The 20,557-nt window shown below is 43.1% G+C and overlaps 1 protein-coding gene across 2 annotated transcripts in view; it reads right to left on the bottom strand.

The window, feature by feature from the left end:
• The window catches only part of LOC132831508 (synaptotagmin-1-like), a 151,428-nt gene that overhangs the window by 31,407 nt on the left and 99,464 nt on the right, over positions 1 to 20,557 (bottom strand). For both annotated transcript variants that reach the window (XM_060849698.1, XM_060849697.1), the window contains exons 3-5: positions 16,208 to 16,389; positions 8,812 to 8,925; positions 4,968 to 5,135 (exon numbers count right to left, since the gene is read on the bottom strand). In XM_060849698.1, the coding sequence (XP_060705681.1) occupies positions 4,968 to 5,135; positions 8,812 to 8,925; positions 16,208 to 16,389 (464 nt within the window). The remainder of the gene's footprint in view (positions 1 to 4,967; positions 5,136 to 8,811; positions 8,926 to 16,207; positions 16,390 to 20,557) is intronic.

Here is a 20,557-nt window from a genome sequence, read left to right as displayed (position 1 = left end):
AATAAATGCTGGGCCTTACCTGCGGCATCCTTTTCCCATGAATGAATTTAAAAAAAACTCTAGCCTTGCAACTCCACAGGTCACAAGATAAAATGGAAGTACTTTTTCCAGTTACCAATGTGACCAGTTAAATGCATTATCTGTATCAGGATCTAATCAAAATAAAATCTATCAACCAGGCTTACCAAAACAAGACTTACAAGCACACATACATACAAACACACACACACTCACTCATGCACACAAACACACACACACACTCACTCACACACACACACAAACACACACTCACTCACTCACACAGTCACTCTCACACACACTTTTTGAAAATATATTTTTATTGAAAAATAGATTTTTTAATATTACAATAAATACAAAACAATACCAAGAAAGAACACCAAAAAAAGCTAAAAAAACCCAAACTGCCCTCAAGTCGATATGCCTATCCAATGACCAGTTAAATAGACAATTGGGCCCTTTTCTGTGTTGTAGATCTCTAAGACTCTACAGCTGTAATGTTCAATGACTCATTTCAAAGACACCACTCTGGTTTTGCCCATAAAGTTTGAAATAAATTTCCTTTTCCACAATCCTTTTGTAATTATATGCACCAAATTTCTTTGAGCCAGTTTCCCTTACTCCCCTGAAAGCATGGCTAAGCTTCTAGAATGTGGTTCCACAGATGTTGGCCTCCATTTAGTACATTAAACGTAGACCATGATTCTCAGCAGGCTTGTCAACTGAACAAGTCACAGATGAACACATGTCAACTGTGGCAAGGCTTACACAATATACTGGACTACAAAGCAAAGTCGAGTAGAATTCCTGACGACAATGCATCCCTACCCAATGAGCTCAATGCATTCTATGCTTGTATTGAACAGGAAGTCAGTGAAATGATGTCACCTGCCCCAACTGCCTCGGGTCCACGGTCACTGCCGCAGACATTAGATTGGCCTTCTTGAGAGTGAACCCACAGAAAGCAACTGGCCTAGATAGAGTTTCCGGCTGTGCACTCAGATCCTGTGTGGACCAGCTGGTGGAATTATTTGCAGACAGCTTTAACCTCTCCATGCTATGATGTGAAGTTCCTACTTGCTTCAAAAAGACCATTATCATCCTGCTGCCAAAGAAGGGTTAGGCACCCTGCATTAATGACTACTACCCGGTGGCTCTGACATCCATCATAATGGAGTACTTTGAGAGGTTAGTAATGGTACACGTCATCTCCAGCCTCCCAGATTGCCTTGATCCACTACAATTCTCCAACCATCGCAACAGGTCCACAGCAGATGCCATTTCCCTCTTTTACATTCATCCTTGGAGCATCTGAATAATGAGGACTCCAATGTCTGACTCCTATTTATTGACTTTAGCTCTGCCTTCGACACCATAGTTCCAACCAAATCCATCTCCAAACTCTGAGACCTAGAACTATGTACTGCCATCTGCAACTGGATCCTCAACTCCCTGATCCATAGACTGCAATCAGTGAGAATAGGTGACATCCCCACCTCCACAACTGGCCTCAACACTGGTGACCGTAAGGCTGTGTATTCAACCCCTTGCTATACTCCTCATACACTCAAAAATTCAGCGCTAACTCCATTTACAAATTTTCTGATGACACTACTGCAGCGGGTGAGATCTCGAACAGCGATGAGACAGAGTACAGGAAAGAGATAGACAACTTAGTGAGAAAGTGTAAAGACAATAATCTCTTCCTCAATGTCAGAAAAATGAAGGAGTTGGTCATCAGTTTCAGGAAGCTGAGTGGAGGACACACCCCTGTCTGTGCTGAGGTGGAGATGGGAGATGGTCAAGTGCTTCAACTTCCTAGGAGTAAGTATCACCAACAATCTGTCCAGGTCTATCCACATTGATGTTACAGTCAGGAAAGCACAACAACACCTTTACTTCCTCAGAAGGCAATGGGATTTCGGCATGTCCACAAGGACTCTTACCAATTTTTATCGATGGACCGTAGAAAGCACCCTTTCTAATGCATCACAGCTTGGTATGGCAACAGCTCTACCCAAGACCACAAGAAACTACAGAGAGTTGTGAATGCAGCCTGGCTCATCACGAAAATCACTTCCCATCCATTGACTCTGTCTATTAGCTCCACTGCCTCCAGAAAGCAGCAGAGTTAATTAAAAACATAATCAAAGTCCTATCCCACCCCAGTTATACTCTCTTTCATTGAGCAGAAGGTCCAAACATTTGAAAACATATACCAACATATTCAAGAACATCTCCTTCCCTGCTGTTATTAGACTTACGAACAGACCTTTCGTAAACTAGAGTTGATCTTTCTCTGCACCTTCTCTGTAGCTGTAAGATTATATTCTGCATTCTGTTCTATTACCATGATGTACTTAGGCAAGGTATGATTTGCCTGGATAGCATGCAAAACATCACTTCTCACGGTCTCTCGGTACATGTGACAATAATAAATCAAATCAAATCAAATCAAATCAAAAAAGGCATTAGAGCAATCCTGTTCATGTCTTCATCTGGAATTATTTCCTGCAGAAACGTTTGAGTGGTACTGTAAACAGAAATAAACTGTTTGTTTCCTTTCTTAGTCAGTAGGCCACAGATGTCAGAAGTAAAGTTCCAGTTACTGATCCAATTGACTTAACTCTGCCTAACCTGTGAACCTAGCCTACTACCTCATAGATTGCGTGGCTTAGTGACATACGACACCCGACCTTGCCTGCTGGATAACAGAGGATTGAAACACAGAATGAATTCAAAGAGAAACACACTGAGAAATTGCAGCTAATCAGTATTTGTTTCAAAAACTTGATAAGATTTGCAATTGCTATTCACCTGTTTAGTCTGTTCTTAGTGAGACTCTAATGTCTGAAATGTGATCCAATATAATTGATATGTGAGCAACCATTGACTTCACATGTAGTTGTGACCCATGGCTCAATGTCAGTACAGACACTGAGAAAAATGATAGAACATAATTATATTTCTTGGCTCTAATCTTCAATGGCAATTCACCAATCAGAATCTTAGCAGCTATCTGAGCATCTCAAATGCTCAACCCTTCAATTTCTCCTCCAGTACACTATCTGTCTACTCCATAAATCAGCTTCTTCCAGTTTATTACAGTCAAGATCTTGCTCTTCCTAACTGCTCCAATCTGTCACTTCTCAGGTTACTGCAGCCAAATGACAGCTGCCCAAGTCAGTTTTTAATCATCTGCTGTTTGGGAACCAGCAGGAGACGCATTAATCACCCGCCCAGATTGTCTGTGATCTCACACGGTTTGCAGGGGACATCTGAACCTCAGCCCTGCAGCAGTGCAGTATTGGAGGGGACATCCACAATGGGGATTGATTAGAAAGTCTCATTCAGATCACTTCCACACCTACACCGTGTGGCACCAGAGCTCAGACAGCCAATTGCCAATAAATTGGGAGAAGCTGATTTATGAAGTAGACAGACAGTATACTGGAGAAGAAATTGAAGGGTTGATTGTCTGAGATGCTCAGATAGCCGCTATGATTCTGATTGGTGAATGTCCACCCAAGTTCAGAGCCAAGAAATATAATTATGTTCCAAATTTCATGAGATGATACAGTGTCAAAATTGTTGTTTACATTGTAAGCATTTTAATGATTGCACCAACTCATGCATATTTCCATTCCACAGTCTAATTTCTGCTTGTTGCTAAAACGAGGAGAAAGTGAGGTCTACAGATGCTGGAGTATCAGAGCTGAAAACGTGTTGCTGGAAAAGCGCAGCAGGTCAGGCAGCATACAAGGAACAGGAAATTCGACGTTTCAGGCGACAGTAAGGTAAATGTGGAGGTGATAATCAAGAATTGCATGTGGAATACCTCTGTTGGCCTTTAAGAATAGAATACTTACAGAGTGGAAGCAGGCTATTCACTCCATCCCAACTGTCTAAAGAGCATCCCACTCCAACCCATCCCTGGAACCCTGCATTTCCCATGGCTAACCCACCTAGCCTGTTCATCCCAGGCCACTATGGGCAATTTAGCATGGCCAATCCACCTCACCTGCATATCTTTGGACTGCAGGAGGAAACCCACGCAGACACAGGGAGAATATGCAAACTCCACACAGATAGTTGTCCAAGGGTGGAATCAAACCCAGGTACCTGGCGCTGTGAGATAGCAGTGCTAATCACTGAGCCACCGCGCTACACCAATTTTTTTAAATTTTCCTTTTCCAGGCCCCAGCCATCCTCCCTTCCCGGTTCCCACCTTCATCCTCGGACACAAAGTGTTGTGTGACTACATATTCTGTGTTAAGTGATGGTGACTGAGATATAAATATTGGTCCTGGTCTCTGGGAGAACGCCCCTGTTCTTTCTTGAACAGTGTCATAGGACCTTACCCATCTACCAGAGAGGGTAAACAGGGATGGGTTTAATGTATCTTCCTAGAGACAAGCCTCCAAAGATTCAGCACACCACTGATATGCCAGCATGGATTACGCTTATAAATTTCAGAAGTGGCAATTGAATTAATGGCCTTCTGACTCAGAGATAAAAGAGACATGCACTGAACCTATGCTGACATTAACAGAGAATTGTGGTTTGTGCGAGTCACATTTAACAATGCACAGTAACAACTCATGATTTATCACTTCAAATTGCTCCCACCACTGTCACGACTGAAACTTCACACAATTGTTACATAATTTAACATATCCTCTCTGCAAAAGCAACCCAAGTTTGGAAAGACGAAACATGCAATTGTACTGCTTGGTGTTTTTCACAATATGTGATCAGGGTGTGAAACTTTCACACGCCCACCATTACACTGAAACTAAACTTCTGGTGTGAAGTCACTGTCATGGTAACAAGTAGAGCACTCTCAGTGCCTAATAAAATCCAGTCGCCACATTTTATCCCTGGCAACCTCAGTAGCAAACACATAAAATGTAGACATTTAACCATTAGCTATAATTTCATGGTCCTACCTTAAAGGTAAAGGATTCATTAAAAGTGGGGTTGAGAGTTTTGCGATGAACTTTGGTCTCAAATTTTTTCTTCTTATCTGGCAGGAGGTAAACTTTCACGTAGGGATCAGATGTTCCACCAATATCCAAAGCAGCCAATTCAGCTGCCTGGATAATCCCAACAATGAGCTGAAAACACACAGAATAAACCATTAGCATCTAACCAACACACACTGGCTTACAATGATAGAGTCAACAAGCCCTGAGCAGGCACAGATACTGGGATCCCCAAGTTCCCGGCAGCTCAGTCTTTTGGCAAAAACCAGGTGACTGGGTGACTGCTTTGCCAAACACCTCCGGTCTGTGAGTGAGCATGACCCTGACCTTCCCGTAACTGGTCATTTTATCGCAGACTCCTTGCATGCCCACTTGTCTGTCATCAGCATGCTGCAGTGCTCCAGTGAATCCCAGCGCAAACTGGAGGAACAAAATCTCGCGTTCAGACTAGGCACTTTACAACCTTCTGGGCTCAATTTTGAGGTCAACTCCTTCAAATTGTGAATTCACTCCCTTTCTCTCTCTCTGTCACACACACACACACACACACACACACACACACACACACACACACACACACACCATGGGACTGTCTGTTCTTTCTAGTCTGGTTGTTAGACGCACCATTGTTCTGCCATTCTCACATTCCAATCAATTAATCTGAACCATCAACATCCTTTCTCCTCTTGCACTCCACCTGACCCTCCCCCCACCCCAACCATTGCATAAATGCTGCCCCTTCCACACTTCACTTCAGCTCTGATGAAGAGTCATCTAGACTTGAAAGGTTAGCTTGCTCTCTCTCCATGGATGCTGTGATCTCCAGCACTCTTTGTCTTCAGGTGACTGATCCATATGGACCAAGGAAGTGGGATGTCTGATTCCTGGCTTGGCACTGAGTTTAGCTGAGGAGGCAGTGAAGGGATTACGACTCATCCCAGTGCTCCTGGGCCAGAGAAGGTTGAGGAAAATTGACTCCCTGAACATGATCCGAAAAGGGCCTCCTGTTGCTGCATGCCCCATGGTATGGAGACTGGGTGAGGGAAAGTGCCAGGCTCAGCTTCCCAGTTTAAAAGGTTGTTTTTAAAAGCCAAAAATATTGGCTCTGAGACACAAACTGAAAGGTGCTGGAGGGCAATGGAGCCCAATGAGGAGAAAGATTATCAGCAAAAGGGCAGGATGTCAGAAGCTGTTGAATTCTGAGATGTTAGCCACTTGTGCATTACCTACAAAATCCTAAAAGGTACACTTACCAGGAGTAACTGCTGCTCTTTTTCACTTTGGTGATTTCTTAAAAATATTGTCCTCTGATCAATCCTGAGAAACTTGTCCCTGTATTGGTCAGTGCATTGAGCATAGGCATTGGGAGGTCATGTTGCAACTGTACAGGACATTGGTTAGACCAATTTTGGAATGCTGCTTTCAATTCTGGCCTCTCTGCTATTGGAAGGATGCTGTGAAACTTGAAAGGACTCAGAAAAGATTTACAAGGATGTTCCCGGACTTGACCTTTAGGGAGAGGTTGAATAGGCTAGGGCTGTTTTCGCTGGAGCTCAGGAGGCTGGAGTGGTGACCTTAAAGAAGTTTATAAAATCATGAGGGGCATGGATAGGGTAATAGTCAAGGTCTTTTCCGCAGGCTAGGGGAGTGCAAAACTAAAGGGCATAAGTTTAAGGTGAGGGGGCAAGATTTAAAATGGACCTAAGGGGCAACTTTTCACACAGAGGGTGGTGAGTATATGGTATGAGTTGCCAGAGGAAATGGTGGAGACTGGTACAATTACAACATTTAAAAGGCGTCTGGATAGGAAGAGGAAGGGTTTAGAGGGATATGGGCCAAATGCTGGCAAATGGGACTAGATTAATTTAGGATAACTGGGTGGCATGGACGAGTTGGATCGAAGGATCTGTTCCATGCTGTACCACTCTAGGACTCTATTTATTGTTCATTCTTGCTCCCCTGACAACTGAACATGCTGTTCAGCCACTTCACTGTGTAGTGATGAGGGGCTGAATTTTAACTTACAGTTCATGGGAACTCAGAGGAACACAGGCACAAGAGGAGGCCATTCACTCCATCGAGTCTGCCACCCCACAGGTTTCATAGAACATAGAGCATTAGAACATTACAGCGCAGTACAGGCCCTTTGGCTCTCAATGTTGCACTGCCCTGTGAAACCAATCTGAAGCCCATCTAACCTACACTATTCCATTCTTGTCCATATGCCTATTCAATGACCATGTAAATGCCCATAAAGTTGGCAATTCTTCAACTGTTGCAGGCAGTGCATTCTACACCCCGTGGGCGGCACAGTGGCACAGTGGTTAGCACTGCTGCCTCACAGCGCCTGAGACCCGGGTTCAATTCCCGACTCAGGCGACAGACTGTGTGGAGTTTGCACGTTCTCCCCGTGTCTGTGTGGGTTTACTCCGGGTGCTCCGGTTTCCTCCCACAGTCCAAAGATGTGCGGGTCAGGTGAATTGGCCATGCTAAATTGCCCGTAGTGTTAGGTAGAGGGTAAATGTAGGGGTATGGGTGGGTTGCACTTCGGCGGGTCAGTGTGGACTTGTTGGGCCGAAGGGCCTATTTCCACACTGTAAGTAATCTAATCTAATCTACTCTCTGAGTAAAGAAACTACCTCTGACATCTGTCCTATATCTATCACCCCTCAATTTGAAGCTATGTCCCCTTGTGTTATCCATCACCGTCCGAGGAAAAAGGTTCTCACTGTCCAACCGATCTAATTACCTTATCTGTCTCAATTAAGTTGCCTCTCAACCTTCTCTCTAACGAAAACAGCCTCAAGTCCCTCAACCTTTCCTCGTAAGACCTTCCCTCCATACCAGGCAGCATCCTAATAAATCTTCTCTGAACCCTTTCCAAATCTTCCACATCCTTCCTATAATGCAGTGACCATAACTGCACGAAAAACTCCAAGTGCGGCCGCACCAGAGTTTTGTACAGCTGCAACATGACCTCATGGTTCCGAAACTCAGTCCCTCTACTAATAAAAGTTAACACACCGTATGCCTTCTTAACAATCCTATCAACCTGGGTGGCAACTGTGAGGGATCATGGGCATGTTTCAGCAGCACGTTCATCATTGACTTGTTATTGAAGGATGTTCCCAATGACCAGGGAGTCCTGACCCAGGGATCACAGTGTGTGGATGCAGGGCAGGCTACTTGGGATGGAGGTGAAGTGAAATTTCTTCACCTAGACAGGAGTGAGCCTGTGGAGGAGGCATATAGTGTTCCTAGGGATCAAAGGATATAGGGAGAAAGCGGGAATAGGATATTCTTTTTCTGCCCTCAAATAAGTGATTGTAACTACCCCTGTATATTCTAACCTATAAATTGTTATGGCAGAACCTGAACCTGTTGTTTACTCATGCACCATGACCCCACTGTGGTCAGTGTTTCTCAGACAGGATAACCACTGATCACCTAATAGCTCTGCACTCCAGCACACTGCTGCAAGAGCCATCAGGATGACGGATGAGGATTTCCCTCCCTCCGGGTCAGGGAGACCTTCAGTTCACCCTGGTAGGGCCATGGCTTAGAGTTTGCAGGATCTACATCCTGCTGGAGACCGGTCTCTGGGTGAATTGAGGATCGCCAATTATAGTCATGATTAAGAAAGTTCCCCTTTTACCTGTACAATGTAAACATGTATGAGACATGTGTGAGTAACATTTTAGTGCAAAGGCAACTTAACTGGAATCAATCACATCCTATCTGTTAACTCACAGTGTGAGACATTCGAGACATATCAGTCCTGTTACACAAAGTGACCTGAGACACAAACCTGTCCATTCTGGAAGTCATAATCCAGGGAATATTGCAGCTTTCCAAGCTTTTCCTCCTCTTTCTTTTCATCTCCAAGTAAACTTGGATCCAGATCTTCCACATCGGGCTGAACCTTGAATTCCAAAGTAGATAGAAGATTAAAACTCATGCACAGTCAATAAATGTGAACTTACTGACCCTTCCTTACACAATACTCTTGCATCTAACTTACGCTTTTAATTGCAAGTTTAAATGAAGCTGTAAGGCAAAATATTGGATATTCTTATCAGTGTCCATGGGCAGGACTTCCCAACTGTGTCGGGTAGGCACGCTTGAATTTCAATTCCATCTCATCTAATTCATCCAGTTTGGATGTGATGGGCCAAAGGGTGTTTTTCTGTGCTGAAGATCTCTATGACCCTGTGACCATCCCAATTCGAAGGCATTGCCTCAGCTTTTTAGAGGAGGGTTTGGTCAAGACCGAAGAATAAATAGAAGTGAACCAGCATTTGGTAGTCAGATTTTAAATTGGAATATAAGAATTAGGAACAAGCCATTCGGGAAGGAAACAGAAGCTGACGAATTGTGTAGTGAACTTAGTTTGTGAAGGAGGGAGTTTTACAATTCCAGCATCATTAGGAATAACTATTCTTTTATCTCCAAACTCTCATCATGTCTATCTGTACTTGTCCATTTTCGGATAATCTACATGTTTGCAATTTTTAAAACAGTATGTCTCCCTGCACTTGTCTAGTCACAATGGTACAGATCTTCACATCAGTGTAAAACATGTGACAGTGAGTGAGCAACATACCTTACATCACTCCCGATTGACTTCAATGTAAATTAAAAATTGCATGAGATGGAAAACCAACTTGCTATCATCCATTTGTCTGTCCACCATCTACAGGACACAAGTCAGGAGTGTGATGGAACACTCCCCACTTGCCTGAATGGGAGCAGCTCCAAAAACACTCAAGAAGCTCAACACCATCCAGAACAAAGCAGCATCCTTGATTAGCACCACATCATAAAACATTGACTCTCTCCATGACTGATGATGAGTAACAGCAGTGAATACAACCAACAAGGTGCACTACAGAAATTCACCAAAGAGCCTTAGATAGTACCTTCCAAACTCACTCCCATTTAGAAGGACAAGGGAATCAAATACATGGGAACACTACTGTACTGATTGTAACGAGGCCGGCCTCAGAGAATATGAGTTCCCTGATTGGGCCCGTTAAATCTAGTTCAACCAGGGATCCCTGGCTAAGATACAAAAAGGGGAGTGTCAGAGATGCCAACACTCTGATTGCTGACTCTGAATGAGGCAGTACCAAAGTTCACTTGTAAATAAAGTATGACTTGGTGACGGGATATCGGTAGCTATTTCAACCAACCTTTGCAAGTTTCTCTTCAAGCCACTCACCATCCTGGTTTGGAAATATATCACTGTTCCTTGATTGCCACTGGGTCAAAATCCTGGAATTCCCTCCCAAGGGAATTGTGGGTCAACCTACAGCACATGGACTGCAGTGGTTTAAGAAAGCAACTCGCCCCCCACCTTCTCAAGGGCAACTAGGGACAGGCTATAATGCTGGCCCAATCAGTGATATCCATGTCCCATGAGTGAATTAAAAAATAAATTTGACTATTGGTGAAAACAAGGTCTAAGCCCAACATTCCCACTTACTATCACACATTAATCACCAAGTAGGAACCAAGGAATAGGTTGTGTCTCTGTGAATACCCCAAACATGGCACACTACTGAATAAACTTTACAATTTACTTTGTGTTACTTTAAAGATATTACCTCAACTTATCGTATCCCCGGATCAGTGGGGTTGAGCGTGCAAGAGTGAAAGTAAAACAGCAACAAAACTTTCAGGAATGGCAAGAGGACGCTGGTTCAGAATTGTGAAGGTCAAAGTCAGTCTGGATGCCAGGAAGTATTTCTTTACATAGAGAATGATCAACAGCTGAGGGGGGTTTCCTGGAAGTAGTGGCTGAGGTCAGAATGCCGGCCTCATTTAAGGAGCAGCAGCTGTAATGGGGAAGACAACAGGATTGCATACTGCCCTGATGGGATCAAAGAAATTAAAAGAATCTCCTGTCTCCGGTGCGATCTTATGATCTTGGGGATAATCTCGTATCTTATCAGAGCAGATAATTCAAGGGCATGGGTCTACAATTTCAACACGTGATTCCCATGTGCAATTAAAATTCTTGGCACATCAGTTCGTGCAAAATCCAGGGTCTCGGTTACATCTCCACACAGAGTTTTACAATTTGCAAAGCTGGCTGAACATTTATCCAGTACATATATGTTGAAACCTCGTACCAGTTTGGTGAGGGAAAAGGTTCTGTGTTTGCCTTTTTCACCCAGTGACCCCCTTTCCCCCCCTTCCAGGTCCATTGTCCACCCTGATCACATCAGAAATCAGACGACACCAGGTTATAGTCCAACAGGCATTGTTTGAAATTAATTTCAAATAATGGACAATAATTTAGTGTCATCTGTTCTGACTTTGACAAAAGTGAGGACTGCAGATGCTGGAGATTAGAGACAAGATTAGAGTGGTGCTGGAAAAGCACAGCAGGTCAGGCAGCATCCGAGGAGCAGGAGAATCGACATTTCAGGCACAAGCCCTTCATCAGGAATGAATTCAGACCAACACCGGCACTTTCACATCCTGATCACAGCAGAGTCTTCCTGGTTTTGTGTTCTGTGCTTGTGAGGCTGTTCAATAAAGTGCTAACAATGAGGCAGGAAGGATTTCGAGGTGGAGAAACTGATAGTTTACAGCAGCTAGGCGCTTGATCTGGGGAAATGGCAGCACGGCAGTGATACAGAAACAGCACAGCGGTGCTGAGGTCTCATTCAGTCACACGCTCTGCCCTGGTTTCTCCAATTTCAGAAAGACTGTCTGGGGGATATATTCTTTCACGGAGGTCAGTGTCACTCACCAGCCAGCGATTGTTGCCCATCCCTAATTACCCTTCAACTAGGCCATTTTAGGCGGAAGTTAAGAGCCAAAACCATTGCTGTGTCTCTGGAGACAGATGTAGGTCAGACCAGGAAAGATTTCCTTCCTTGAACTAATGGCTGTATTTGCTGAAGCATGTGTAGGAGCAGCGAAATCTCTGAATTAAATTAAATTAAATATGGCATTATTCTATAAGAACTAGGTACAGAAGTAGGCCATTTGGTCCCTTGAGCCTGTTCTGTCATTTAATACGATTGCAGTTGATCTCATGTCAGTATCAGCTCTGCTTTCCTCCCAACTCTCCATTACCCTTCAACATGTTACCAATTAAAAATCTGTCTATCTCCTCCTTAAATTTACTCAGTGTCCCAACATCCACTGCACCCTGGGGTAGTGAGTTCCACAGACTCGCAACCATTTGAGAAAAACAATTTCTCCTCATTTCTGTTTTAAATCTGCCACCCCTTATTCTAAGTGAATGATCTCTCCTTCTAGATTTCCCCAAATGAGGAAACACCCTCTCTATGTCTCCTTTGTCAATCCCCTTTAGCATCCTATATATCTCGATTAGAACTCCTCTCATTCTTCTAAACTGTAGCATGCATTAGCCGAAACTGCTCAATCTCTCCTCTTACAACCAGTCTTTCATCTCTGAAATTATTCTGGAGAACCTTCTCTGAATTGCCTCCAATACAATTACAATCTTACATAAAGAATGGTAAAAACCTAATGAAGCCTTAAAAAAGAAAAGAAAAATAGATATGTGCAAGAAACAAAAACTTGAATAAAGTAAAAATGTTTTTATATTGTGCATGCAAAAGAAAATCAGAAGTCAGCCTGCACAATTGGAATTTATCATTGTTAACTCTTTGGGTCCAATGCTGAGGAAGGGTCACTGGACCCAGAATGTTAACTCTGATTTCTCACCACAGATACTGCCAGACCTGCTGAGCTTTTTCAGCAATTTCTGGTTTGCAGCTTCCACAGTTCTTTTGGAATTTATTATTAATTGCTTGTGAGAGTGGATATTCTCTTTTACAATAATCAGTGATAGCTTCACGGTTACCATTACCATGATTATTACATCATGATACCACTTTATTCATTAGTTAAGTTTAAATTCCAGTTGTAGCTATGGTGGGACTTGAACCCAAAGCATTATATCAAGGGCTCAGGTTTACTAGCTCAGTGATATTACCATTACACCACCACTCCCAGATGATGCTAGGGGTGTTTTCTGTATTCCTGAGCTGCAGAATTTTTTTTAAAAGGCTCAGAATTGGAGACTGCCCACTTGATGGAGATATCTGGCAGCCTTTGGTGCTAAACCAGAAAGCAAACGCGAGTTAACAGAGAGAAACCTCATTTCAAACAACTTTTCAAGAACGGAAACTGACCAAAATAAAGGGAGATATTCATCTTCGAGGGAGGAAATGCAAACAGACAAATTAGGAGGAAGAGTAGGCCACTTGGCCCTTCAAGCCTGCTCCTCCATTCAAGAAGATTATAGCTGATCTGATTCTTCTACATTCCTGCCTAACCCTGATGATCTCACACCCCCTTGTTTATCAAGAATGCATCAAGTTCTGCCTTAAAAATATTCAAAGTCTTTGCTTCCATTGCCTTTTGAGAAAGTTCCAAAGACCCATGATCCTCTCTCTTAACTGTGTGACCCCTTATTTCCAAACAGTGATCCCTAGTTCCACATCCTCCTACAGGTGGAAACATCCTTTCCATTTCCACTTGGTCAAGCTATCTCAGGATTTTATCTGGTTCAATAAAGGTGCTTCTTACTCTTCGAAACTCATGCAGACACAAATCTTATCTGACTAATCTTGCCTTGTAAGGCAATGGTCCCATTCCAGACATTAATCTGGAAAACCCTGTCTGAACTACACGTTGATGCAGTTACATCCTTCCTTAAATGAGGCAATCAGGGGAGCTGATGGCCGAGTAATGCAGAATATCAGCTCATGTTCAAATGGCCTGAGTTCAAATCCCATCATGGCAGATGGTGAAATATGACTTCAATAAATATCCAGAATTAGGAGTTAAACGATGACCATAAATCCATTGCCAATTGTTGGAGAAACCCATCTGTTTCACTAATATCCTTTAGGAAAGGAAACTGCCACCTTTACCTGGTCTGGCCTCTATGTGACTCCAAACCCATAGCAATATGGTTGATCTTAACTGCTGTCTGGGCAATAAATGTTCACCTAGCCAGTGATGCCCTCATCCTGTGAATGAATAAAAAAAAACTCCAAACGTGGTCTCACCAATGACTTATGTACTTTTGCGTTTAATTCCTCTTACAATGGATGATAACATTCAATTAGCTTTCCGAATTGTTTTGCTGTACCCGTATTCTTTTAGGGACCCAAATTCCTCCACATATCAGAGGCAACAGCGTGGTATTACAGCCAGTACACATGATCATCCAAAACTGATTCTCCCTCCTTTGTCAAAAATCTCTTGAACGTGATAGTTTCCTTGTTCTATGTCAAACTGTTGTGAAATACAGAGAGCATGAGTTCTTTTTTTATTCATTGGATGTGGGTGTCACTGACTAGACCACCGATTATTGCCTATTGGGCAATTAAGGGTCAACCACATGCTGTAAGCCTGGAGTCACATGTAGTCTAGATCTGGTAAGATGGCAGATTTCCTTCCTTAAGGAGGATCAGATGTTTTTTTCTTCCCCTCCAACAACAGCTTCATGGTTATCATTAAACTCTTAATTTTTATTAGATTCAATTTCCAATATCTAACTGAGCAGGATTTGAACCAGGTTCACCTAGCTCTTTAAGATTAATAAATCTAAGCAATAATACCACGAGGCCATTTCCTTCCTTTAATATTACATAGAACAGTGTTTGGATCATGGTGAATAAGATTGCCAAAACGTAGTGATGGCTTCTAGGCAAGTCTGAAGTGTCACTAGCAATGATGGATCACCTAATGTTATGAAACTATCAAAAAATGATGGCAATTAAGTTTAGAAAATTAGACTCAAATTTTCATCACAGATCACTCATGAAGTTAATCCCTGCTGACATTCATGTTATGACTCACCAAAAAACTCAATTCTTCCTTTATTCCTGCAGGGAAAAGAATTCTGCTTATTTTTTAACTTGTGCTGACAATGGGTAATCTTTGACATAATCTGGTTGTACATGTACTCTTTGTTACTCCTTATTTGTTACTCAGTCTTAGGCCTCAGCTGGGATGTTCAGACCTGGGCACCGTACCCTGAGAAGAATATTCAGGTCTCACAGGGGAGGGAAAAGATGTACGAGAATGGTGCTCGCAGACTTCAGTCGTAGTGTAAAGCAGAGAAGATTAAGAGGGGATTTGATAGAGGGGCACACGGTTTTTGATAGATTACCAGCAATTAAGGAAAATTTGTTTTCAGGGGCAGAGTGCACCGTTTTAATGCAGCAAAATATGAGGCAACATAAGGAAAGACATTTTAATCCAAGCAGTTAGGATTTAGAATGCCTGAAATGGTGGCAGATACAGGCTCAATGGTAACTTTAAAATGGTAACCTTCGAAAGAAAATTAGATAAATGCTTGAAGAGGAAAATGATTGCAGTGATATGAAAAAAAGCAAGCAGTTAATTGGATGGCTGGCTCAGGCACGATGGACTGAATGTCCTCCCTTGGCACTATATGCCACCATAGTTCTAGATCCTGTTTGCTGTGTTTTCTCATCCCAATCATTCCAATAATCCATGTGTCGTTTAAAAAGAAGCAGGGAATGCTGGGCATATACCAGTGGTCTAAGGGAGGGTACTCAATGTCCTGAGTTCAATTCCTACCTACTCCAGAGGCATGCATAAATTTTTTTATTATTTATTTTCCCTTGGAGCGTGGGCATCACTAGTTGGGCCAGCATTTGTTGCACTTCCCTAATTGCCCTTAGAAGGTGGTAAAGAGCTAGCCTCTTGAACTGCTACAGTCCATGTGGTGTAGATAAAGCCACAATGCTGTTAGGGAGGGAATTCCAGGAGTTTGACTCAGCGACACTGAAGGAACAGCAATATAATTCCAAATCAGGAGAGTGGCTTGGAAGGGAACGTGCATGTGATAGTATTCCTATGTATCTGCTGCTCTTGTCCTTACAGATGGAATTGGCCGTGAGTTTGGAAGGAGCATTGGTGAATTTCTACAGCAGATGGTACACACTGCTGCTACTGAGCATCGGTGAAAGAGGGAGTGGATGTTTGTGGATATGATCTCAATCCAGCAGGCTGCTTTGGCCTGAATGGTGTCAAGTTATTTGAATGTTATGAGGGCTACACTCATCCAGGCAACTGGGGAGCATTCAATCACACTCCTGACTTGTGCCTTGCGTACAGGCTTTGGGGAGTGAGGAGGTGAGTTGATTTCAGAATCTTCCAGTCCCCAGTTGTTCACTTACCTTGTCAATGTATCTCTTCCCCAGATCTTTCACTTCCTTCATGTTGATTTGAGCTTTACCTTTGTCTTTCCCTTTCTTTTGCTTCTTCTTCTTGGAGCAGCATTTCTTACAGACACAGAAGCAGCAGCACAGGAAGAGCAGGCAAACGACAATTATTATAGCAGCCAAGGCCCAGGGGGGGACTATTGCAAGTTGAGCAGGGTTTGGGATGGGGGGACACAAATGAAAAAGAAGAAATTAACGTAATTATCAATCAATGCAATGTTGCACAATTGTTTTATTCAGGATTAGGAGAACAAATTGATTTAAGGTACAGATCTCTGAAAGAGCTACTCAATTGTTCCCATGCTCTTTCCTCCATTTCTGTCTTTCTCCCATTAGAGACATTTTCAACTTCCCTTTTCAAATTATGACTGAATTTATTTCAACTGCCCTTTCAGAGAGTGCACTTCACACCCCACACAGATTGTAATAACGTGTTGCCTGATGAACACTGACCATTCAACTCCTCCTTTGGTAGATTGAGGGAAACTACAACTACAAGGAAACTACTAAATAGAAAGGACTAAGGGGTATTGTCTAAAAACTAGATCTGGACTACTGCTAGGTAAGTGGAGGTGATGACCTGGTGGTATTATCGCAAGACTACTAATCAAGAGAATCGACGTTTCGGGCATGAGCCCTTCTTCAGGAATGAGGAAAGTGTGCCAAGCGGGCTAAGATAAAAGGCATGGAGGAGAGACTCACCCTCACCTTAACCTCCTTCCACCTATCGCATTTCCAACGCCCCTCCCCCAAGTCCCTTCTCCCTACCTTTTATCTTAGCCTGCTTGGCACACTTTCCTCATTCCTGAAGAAGGGCTCATGCCCAAAACGTCGATTCTCCCACTCCTTGGATGCTGCCCTGACCTGCTGCACTTTTCCAGCAATACATTTTCAGCTCTGATCTCCAGCATCTGCAGTCCTCACTTTCTCCTGCTAATCAAGAGACTCTGGGTACTCATGTTCAAATCCCACCATAATAGATGGTGAAATTTGAATCCAATAAAAATCTAGAATCAAGCATCTACCAATGATCATGAATATGTTGTTGAGGGAAAAACTCATCTGGATCATTAATGTCCTTTAGAGAAGGAATCTGCCACCCTTACCTGGTCTGGCCTACATGTGACTCCAGGCCAACAGCAATTCGGTTGACTCTTGACTATCCTCTGGCAATAAATACCAGACTAGCCAGCAATACCATGAATCAATAATATAAAATCTTTCAGGAGTGAGGTTAGGAAAACATGTGTTTAGAATTCTCCCTCACATTGACACTTGATGGTCAATCAGTTAGTAGTTTTAATCTGAGATGCACAGAGTTTTGCAAACCAAAAGTACTAAGTGATATGGGGATAAATCAGTGATGTGGAGTTGGGTCTCAGATCAATGGCACAACAAGCTTGATGGGGCTGATTGGGCTATTCTGGTAGCTCTGACATTGGCAGCGTTTTTGTCAGGAAGTCTGGAGACTTAGACTGCCTGAAAATTTGTCATACCTCTTAAATTTTAATCTCCTTCTGCCAATTTGACACTGTTAAAATTTTGACTGACCTACAATCCCCTGGGCACATGGGTTCTCAACAACAGTACAGACCAGAGAATTAATCATAAGGCCTTCATGGTCTGTGTCATTTACGTTCTCCCTGCCCTGGTCTGATGCATTACCAGGAGAATACAGTACCTTCCTTTAACCAGTTATGGGCACCCAATTCATCCCAACCTCCCAGAACATGAGGATATCCTAAATGGAGTGATAAACTCAATTTAGACAATCATCAATTCAGCTGTTAGAGTGCATTTGACACACAATATATATGTTGTTAAAGTCATAAAACAAATACAGCTGTAAAGACAGTCCAGTAGAGGTGAGATAATGAAAAAGATGAAAGCATATATCAGAGCAAGACATTTATGACAAAGAAGCAGATCTTTTTGTTTGTTCCACTACTTTGTTGGAAGAATGAAAAGAAATCCCATTTTTCTGTTCTTTGTAATTTCCTGTTTCAAAACTTTTATTCACTGAATGAATGCAGTAGTCTCTGCTTCAGCCACTCTCTATAGGAAAGCAGTAATTGCTTTTACACTGTTGGTCTGAAGACATTTCTTAATGACAGTTCTAAATTGACCCCTCTTCCAAAACTCCTCAACCACTGGAGTCAGATCAATACCTTTCACAAAACACGTCTTGATTACCTGAAGAGCATTAATCGCATATTGTATGGGAGTGTTCACCTGAGTTTGCTATGATCTAACATGTGTAGATTAGGTTTCAAGTTGGCATCATTAAAAGAGATACGTATATCATGTTTGGGTAATGGCTCCATAGCACATGGTCCTGACTGTCTGGAGGCTGGCTTATTTAGATTGTGGAGCATAGCACAGGGTTCCCAGTTGTGTACCATGTCACTGAAATCCCCAGTACCTGAGGAATCATAGAATGCCTACAGTGTGGAAGCAGGCCATTCGGCCCATCAAGTCCACACTGACCCTCTAAAGGACAACCCATTCAGACCAATCCCCCTTTCCCTGCATTTCTCTTTGCAAATCCATCTAACCTACACATCCCTGGACTCTACAGGGCAATTGACCATGGCCAATCTACTCAACTTACACATCCTTGGACTGTGGGAGGAAACTGGACCACCCAGAGGGAACCCTTGTGGACACGGGGAGAAAGTGAAGATACCACAATGACAGTCACCTGAGGGTTGAATTAAACACAGGTCCCTGGCACTGTGAGGCAGCAGTGCTAACCACTGAACCACTATGCCGTTGCAACATTACCGTTGCATATTATGCACATAACATTTCTTTCAAACAGGTTGAAGAAGTGAAAGTTTTGGTGGCTCAGTAGTAATGTCACTTTACAGTAACCTAGGGGCCAAGGCTAATGCTTTGAGGACATTGGTTCAAATCCCAGCATAAGAGCTGGTGGAATTTAAGTTCAATTAAATGCCTCTGAAATGTAAAACTGTCTCAATAATGACCAACATGAAGCTACTGCAAAAATCCACTTGGTTCCTTTTAAGGAGGAAATCTGCCATCCTTACCCAGCCTGGCCTACACGTGACTTCAGAGTCGAGAGTGTGGTGCTGAGAAAGCACAGCAGGTCAGGCAGCATCTGAGGAGCAGGAAAATCGATGCTTCGGGCAAAAGCCCTTCATCAGGAATGAGGGGCTAATTCCTGATGAAGGGCTTATGCCCGAAACATCGATTCCTCTGTGCTTTTCCAGCACCTCACTTTTTCCTACATGTGACTTCAGCCTCACAATAGCAGTTTTGACTCTCAAATATCCATTCACCAGTGTAATGATGATTACACTGCTGCCTCACAAGGCCAGGGATTTGGCTTTGATTCTACCCTTGGGTGACTGTCTGTGTAGCATTTACACGTTCTTCCTGCGTCTGTGTGAGTTTCCTCTGGATGCTCCGGTTTCCTCCCACAGCCCAAAGACATGCAGGATATGTGGATTGGCCTTGTTAAGCTGTCCTGGGCATCCAGAAATGTGCAGATTAGATGGAGTAGCCATGTGAAATGCAGAGTTACAGGGATAGGATAGTGGAGAGGTCTGAGTGGGATTCTTTGAAGAGGTGACAAGTAGGTTAGACCAGGGAAATCCAGTGGATGTGGTCTATCTAGACTTTCAAAAGGCCTTTGATAAGGTGCCACACGGGAAGCTGCTGAGCAAGGTGTGGGCCCATGGTGTTCGAGGTGAGCTGCTGGGATGGATTGAGGATTGGCTGTCTAACAGAAGGCAGAGAGTTGGGATAAAAGGTTCTTTTTCAGAATGGCAGCCGGTGACGAGCGGTGTCCCGCAGGGTTCAGTGTTGGGGCCACAGCTATTCGCATTATATATTAGTGATTTGGATGAGGGGACTGGGGGCATTCTAGTGAAGTTTGCCAATGATACGAAGTTAGGTGGACAGGCAGGTAGTACTGAGGAAGTGGGGAGGCTACAGAAGGATCTAGACAGGTTGGGAGAGTGGTCCAGGAAATGGCTGATGGAATTTAACGTGAGCAAGTGTGAGGTCTTGCACTTTGGCAAAAAGAATAAAAGCATAGACTACTTTCTAAATGGTGAGAAAATTAGTAAAGCCAAAGTACAAAGGGATCTGGGAGTGCTAGTCAAGGATTCTCTAAGGTAAACATGCAGGTTGAGTCCATGATTAAGAAAGCGAATGCAATGTTGTCTCTTATCTCAAGAGGGTTGGAATATAAAAGCAGAGATGTGCTACTGAGACTTTGTAAAGCTCTGGTTAGGCCCCATTTGGAGTACTGTGTCCAGTTTTGGTCCCCACACCTCA

Source organism: Hemiscyllium ocellatum, chromosome 33 (assembly GCF_020745735.1).
Source record: "Hemiscyllium ocellatum isolate sHemOce1 chromosome 33, sHemOce1.pat.X.cur, whole genome shotgun sequence".
NCBI classification, from domain to species: Eukaryota; Metazoa; Chordata; class Chondrichthyes; order Orectolobiformes; family Hemiscylliidae; genus Hemiscyllium; species Hemiscyllium ocellatum.
The sequence above is the reverse complement of the archived record's forward strand: the minus strand, read 5'-3'. Positions and strand labels throughout refer to the sequence as shown.